This window comes from Rhynchophorus ferrugineus, unplaced genomic scaffold (assembly GCF_030347505.1).
Source record: "Rhynchophorus ferrugineus isolate W39M unplaced genomic scaffold, kcgeb_rfMv2 rfM6, whole genome shotgun sequence".
NCBI lineage: Eukaryota > Metazoa > Arthropoda > Insecta > Coleoptera > Curculionidae > Rhynchophorus > Rhynchophorus ferrugineus.
In genome coordinates this window covers 37986239-37993024 of record NW_027472585.1, presented here as the reverse complement: position 1 = coordinate 37993024, position 6786 = coordinate 37986239, and the positions used below count along the sequence as shown (strand labels likewise).

The 6786-nt window shown below is 32.7% G+C and overlaps 1 protein-coding gene across 1 annotated transcript; it reads right to left on the bottom strand.

Annotated features, from left to right (window-relative positions):
* Positions 1–5864: 5864 nt before the first annotated feature.
* On the bottom strand, positions 5865–6567 carry LOC143199004 (uncharacterized). Its single transcript, XM_076408715.1, has 2 exons — positions 6340–6567; positions 5865–6284 (listed from the first exon to the last, which is right to left on the bottom strand). Exons 1-2 carry the CDS (start codon positions 6508–6510, stop codon positions 6081–6083), a joined length of 375 nt encoding a protein of 124 aa, XP_076264830.1. The 5' UTR covers positions 6511–6567; the 3' UTR covers positions 5865–6080.
* Positions 6568–6786: the final 219 nt, after the last annotated feature.

The following is a 6786-nucleotide window of genomic DNA, read 5'->3' as shown; positions in this document are numbered from 1 at the left end:
TGGCAAGTTTTTTTTTAATATATATTTTAAAGTCTCCCTTTTACCAATGATGGTTTATCTGGACTGGACCTGTTTAATACTTAAGACTTCCTCGGTATTAAAGCTACCAACACGCCAGTGGCTAACTTAAAGACCACCCCAGAAGACATCCGGTGCATCTATGCCGCAGCAGTATTCGAACCCGCAACTATAGCAACAATAGGAGGACCGTCCTGTCCCCCTGGCCACTGCACCCACCAAACCGGCAATTTATTTTGGACTGTGGTTGTTTCATCCAAATCATCTTGTACTGGCCAGATTTTATTTTTTCATACCAGTTGGCCATTGTGGCTGAAATAAATTTATATATATATATATATATATATATATATATATATATATATATATATATATATATTGTATATTGTATTTTCTTCGAACGTTTACCTTAACCTATCAAAAAGGAAAATATTGCTACAAGATAATATTGGCATCAGCAGAAGTTTATAAAAGGTCCATATTACATACAACATAAAACACCGAAAAAGAATATAATCCCCTGTATATTTAAAGCAACCGTCAAACGAATAACAAAAATACCGTAAAAGCATTAATTGCACAATCCCATCAAAGACAATCAGGTACTAAATAACATAAAACAGATCCATTATTAATTATTTGTAACGTACAAGAAATATCATATCAGTAATGAAGTAAATAGTTACTCATCGGATATGAATGTCAATTTTTTTGGAGCCCATTTCGGAATCTGTACATGACTAACAAGAAATTCGTCAGCTACCTGTTATGTGTAAACATCAAATATCTTATCACATGGAAGTTGATGTGAACATTTTCTTCAGTATATTCATCATTCGTCATGTTCTTATATGTTTTATATATTTTTTTTGTAATTTAAGTCACTATTATGTTATTTACAGCGTGTTTTATAGTAAAAATATTACATACATTATCATTATATAGTATATATAGATAGTGTAAATGAGAGTATGTTATTGGCTATTTGATTAAAAAATGAGAGAAAATGGCAAGAAAAGAGAAAGCCGAATAATAAAAATAAAAAAAATATATTGAAACTGCTTTTTACTTTGTCTTCTGTCCCACATGTGAACTCACAACTCACTAAGTAACAGCATATGTGGAATTAATATTCAATATCAAAATTATAATTGTATTTTGAATAGCATTGTTGTCATTATCATTATGCATGATTATATGAAATATATAACATGTTTTTATTCACCGAACGTTTACTTTAACCTATCAAAAAAAGAAAATATTGCTATACGTTAATATTGCCATCAGCGGAAGTTTAGTTCATATTAGAATCTCCAAAAAGAATTAAAAGTAAGAAAAAGAATAGGAACGAAACTGTATAACACCAAAAAAAAAACAAGAACTAAATGTTTTTTGGGGTAATATTGCAAACGATAATTGTTTATATCTATTTATTATTCTGCTATTATTATGATGTTATCTCAATGTTATTCAACGAGCAATCTTTTGAGATCTGAGAACAGGAAATAGTCGCTGGGAGCCAGATCTGGAGAATACGGTGGATGAGGAAGCAATTTGAAGCCCAATTCATATATCTGCCATTGCCATCATTTTCACTGACTTGTGACACGGTTCATATTCTTGGTGAAGCAGCACTTTCTTTTTCTTTAAATGCGGCCGTCTTTCGGCGATTTCGTCCTACAAACGGTCCAATAACGCAATGTAATAGTCGCCGTTATTATTTTCTAGCCTAAATATTTGATTCCAGATCCGCAGCGAACGAGTTAATAAATATTTTAGTAGTATCAATTTTAATATATATTGTTTGTCTTATATATACGCATTTCTAATATATATACCATATAATAATACTCCCAAACAGCGTTTTAAACAATCTGAATCACTTTAAGGTGTAATTATCTGGTACTTCACTGAACATTCCTGTGGACCACAATTTTATTTGTTTATACTGAAGCAGTTTGTCATATATTGTTAATTTTAAATAGTAGTTTTTCAGATCTATGAGGTTTCATTTTCTGGTACTTCCCTGAAATTGCCTTGTACATTTATTGTGTTTATAAGGAAGCAGTTTGACGTGTATTGATAGTTATAAAATATAACAAAATGGTATTTTTCTGATTTTTTGAGGTTTCATTACTCATTTACCTTCGGATTTATGTTTACAGTTCATGGATTACTGTTGAATTACTTAAAATAACAAATTAATTAATTAATCATTTCGGCAGATTCATTGCTATATATAATACACTCAATTTAAATACAATAAGAAATAATTTAATACTATAAATAAAATAGTTTATCTTAAGTATATGCGAGCATTACTCCTTTATCGACTTTTTACAAAAATCATATGAAATATTCTATAGAGGTTTATGAAACGTTTCTTATACCTCAAGGAAAAATTCCCTTTATGTTAAATTCAAAGGAGAGGACAACACCAGGATATATTTGAAATTTTAGCAAATCATTTTAAATAAAAAAACGGAAATAACCAAAAAGACGAAAGTTATCAATTGCAAACTAAATCAATATATAGTCTACTCAAAACAGCAGTGAACCCACGTCATCAATATATGTCTGTAGAAAGTTGTAAATTCGTTTTACAGCCACACAATAGTTTCCTTCTCATTTTATTCTATTTTAAAAAAACATGTAACCGAATAACCTGCAAACGTCGCCCGTTTGTCAAACGTCCGCAAAATTCTATTTTGAGGAATTACTGGTAATAAACGTCGCAAAATGTCGTTAATGTCCTAAAAGTAATAATCCCTTTTTTGGAGGTATTTCAAGCATCTTTAAAAATGTCAAATATTTATAAAAATTAGCATAATAAAGCTGACAAGAATAAGTTGAAGCCCTGATCTCTATCTCCGACAAAGTCAGTATCCTATTATTCAGAGAGTTTTCGATGATCTTCATCCATGTCTTTTTTGTGAGCTATCCGCCGTGATTTCCATTCAAAAGGTCGAGTCAGAGAACTCTGAAGAATTCGTACACTTTGTGACGGAAAAAATACAGTTGCAGCAAAAACTAGAGTTGATGCCGAGTTTCTAGACACTGCCCCAGAAAAACAACCATCAAGGATTGATATACTAAGCTTAGACGTGGTGAAACGAGTACGCAAAACGGGGAACAAGTGGACGCCCAAAAGAGGTTATTGCCGACGAAAGCTTTTAAAAAATCCACAAAATGATTTTGAATGGCCGTAAATTGAAATTGAATGAAATAGCAGACACTCTAAAGATATATAACGAATAAATGAACTGAATGAACGAATGAAAAAAATAAATGAACGTATACATTATATCATTCACGAATATTTGTATATGAGAAAGCTCTGTGCAAAGTGAGTGGCGCGCGAGTTCACTTTTGACCAAATACAACGACGAGTTAATGATTCGGAGATTCGGAGATTCGAAGATGATCAATTGTAATAAACCCGAGTTTTCGCATCAATAGGTGACAATGGATGAGACATGACTCCATCACTTCACTCCGAAGTCCAATCGACAGTTATCCGAGTGGACTGCACAGAATGAACCCGCTCCAAACAGTCCGCTGGCAAGTTTATGGCATCTGTATTTTGGGATGCGCATGGAATAATTTTCATTGACTACCTCGAAAAAGGAATGACCATCAACATGATTATTACATAGCGTTATTGGACCGTTTGCAGGACGAAATCGCTGAAAAACGGCCGCATTTGAAGAAAAAAAAGTGCTGCTTCACCAAGACAATGCACCGTGCCACAAGTCAGTGTAAACGATGGCAAAAATCCATGAATTGGGCTTCGAATTTCTTTCTCAGCCACCGTATTCTCCAGATCTGTCCGCCAGCGACTATTTTCTGTTCTCGGATCTCAAAAGAATGCTCGCTGGGAAGATATTTTCGTCGAATGAAGAGGTGATCGCCGAAACTGAGGCCTATTTTGAAGCAAAGGACAAATCGTACTACAAAAATGGTATCGAAAAGTTGGAGGGTCGCTATAATCAGTGTATCACCCTCGAAGGAAATTATGTTGAATAAAAAAAATTGCCAAAAAAAAATTGTTTTACTATGGTAGGCCGGGGACTTTTCAATTAACCTATTACATATGTCAGACTGGGACACATTTCAATCAGAAGGTCAGCCTTGAGTGTAATACTTTTTATCCTCCATATGCACCATCTCAGGGAATCAAAAGCTACTACATCTTAGTCAATTCCACTTATTATTTAGGCGGTAGTAGCCACTTTTTTTACTGCCTTTACTGATCCCAAGTACTTGAAGACTTACCCTTGCTCATTGAGATTAACGAAAGTAGGTGATCTGCATTGAATTAAATATTACTAACTATATGCGACTATAAAGCAATAAATTGCTCTATTTTCGAAACTTTCACCCTGTATATTAGTTCCAACAGATTTATTTTATTCAAATTATTGTACATCCTTCATTTATGTATCTTCAGAAGTGATGAAACACCACCCAGGTCACGACCCATGTTTTATAACTCAGAAACTTTAGAAATCAGACAGAGCAAGGTATAGAGAATACAGCGGATGGAGTAGCACTTGATATTTAAATGTTTCTAGGTATGTTTTCGCCACTTTTGCAATATGTAGTCGAGCATGTTGTCATGCTGAAGAGTAACATTGTTGCGTTTTTGCTCATATTCTGACTTCTTGATCGGCTCAAACGCGTCGGTTGTAGTCGATAGCGATCCACATTGATAGTGTTATCAAGTAAAGGATTAAAATTATCTTCTTAACAGTGTTTGTGCAATTTTAACAATGCTTATCCTGAACGCTGTCTTTGTCTTCGATGGCGAAATCTGAGCTTTTAAAACGTCAAAACCTTTTCAATGCACTGAAAAAAAAATGTTTCCTCTTCGACGAAATGACACATACTGAAAAGTGAAGCTTCAACATGAACCAAAATATAAAAATAAATATACCCGATGTGATATAATAAACAGTAACATCATCTGTTGTAAAACCTTTAATATTAATTTAAAAAATATCATGCGCAAAAACATTTAAAATCCGTAAATATGTTAACTATCAACAATAGTTTTATAAGCTTCAGTTATTTATCGAGTATAAATAATGATTTATAAGATTTTGAAAGGGAAACTGATTCAGTTTATGAACCAATGCACTCTGATAAGTTCGATAAATAACAACAAAATATACGGCAATCTTTTAAAGCAAGACTTTATTTGGAGTGTAAACACAAATATTGTAATGTACAGATAAATAAATAAAATCGTTAAACTAATACAATGGCGCGGTGTTCAAAAACGTCATGTTTCAGTCTTATTAATTGTTTGGCCGTATTTTAGCTAGAAAATTAAAACACAATATTATCTTATTTAATATCTGTTTTTGTGTTACAATATGCTCATGTAGTATAATTTGATGCCTTAACGTCTGGTAACTATTCTGGTTTTATTCATATTATCTAGATCGACAACATTTATCAAACATCTTCTATATCATCAGGCTGACAAGACTCGTGGTCGTTCATACAGCATCCAGCTCGATCGCAACGATGAAGTAGAACAGAGGGTTGATCATACTGGAAAATAATTTATAAATATATTTAATTTATTTCGAGACATATTAAGTTATATTTGTTTGCTTCTTTTAGTATAATTTTAAGGACATTTATTGTTATGATGTTATTTTCATAGCATTTAGGATAAACGTTTTATGATCTACATGAAGTTTTCAAACAAGAAGCTGTATTATTTGCATTTCAGATTGGATAAGTCTTTCATTAAAATCTATACCGATAATTAGACTAAAACATATAATGTATGCATACTTACAGATCCAACAGAAATACCAAATAAATATACGGTAATATTAAAAAAAAACTTTATTTATACAGTAATTTGTAAAATAATTGTAAATACAAGTTTTGTAATGCATAATTAAATTAAATAAATTAAATCGTTAAATAAATACAGTGGCACATTATTAATCTGTAATAGCAACAGATTATCACAATCGTAACATTTCAGTCTTCATTAAATATTTGACCTAATATTAATACTATAGTTAAAATAAAATATTGTCTTATTTAATGGCAGATTTCGTGTCATAACATGCGCATTTAGTGTGATTTGATGCCTTAACTCGTCTGGTTCCTATATTATCTAGGTCAACAACATTTATCAAGAAATAAACGTCTTCTATATCATCAGGCTGACAAGATTCGTGGTCGTTCAGACAGCATCCAGCTCGATCGCAACGATGTAGTACAACAGAGGGTGGATCATACTGGGAAATACTTTATAAATATACTTATTTTATTTCGAGATAATTTAAAACTTACAGTGAATTCTTCTCCGGTAATTTCACGAAGGGTATAAACTTGAGGCTGTGGCTTTCCGCAGGGGAAGGTCTCTGCATAATTTAGTGAAATTGCGTCAATGACGTGGTCTATAACACCGGCAACTGCCATCGAAGCAGCAGCAAAGAAAAACATCACAAGAGTTGACTTCATATTAGACACTATAATATGTTTCTGTCTGTTCAGTCGCTATACAACCGCTCGACAAACGATAGGATAAACTGGATGAGCTTTGCTTGTACTTGCTGGCATTTTATACTGTGTGCAGATCATTTCCCAGAATATTATCTGGGTTAACCTGGGCGTAACCGCAGCGTATCGTTATGAATGATTTTTTCCGTTTTGGTATGGTTAAGTCGCATCAGTAAGTCAATTTGTGTTTTTTACACTCATTACTCAACAATAATTGGCCAATTACCACATTCTATC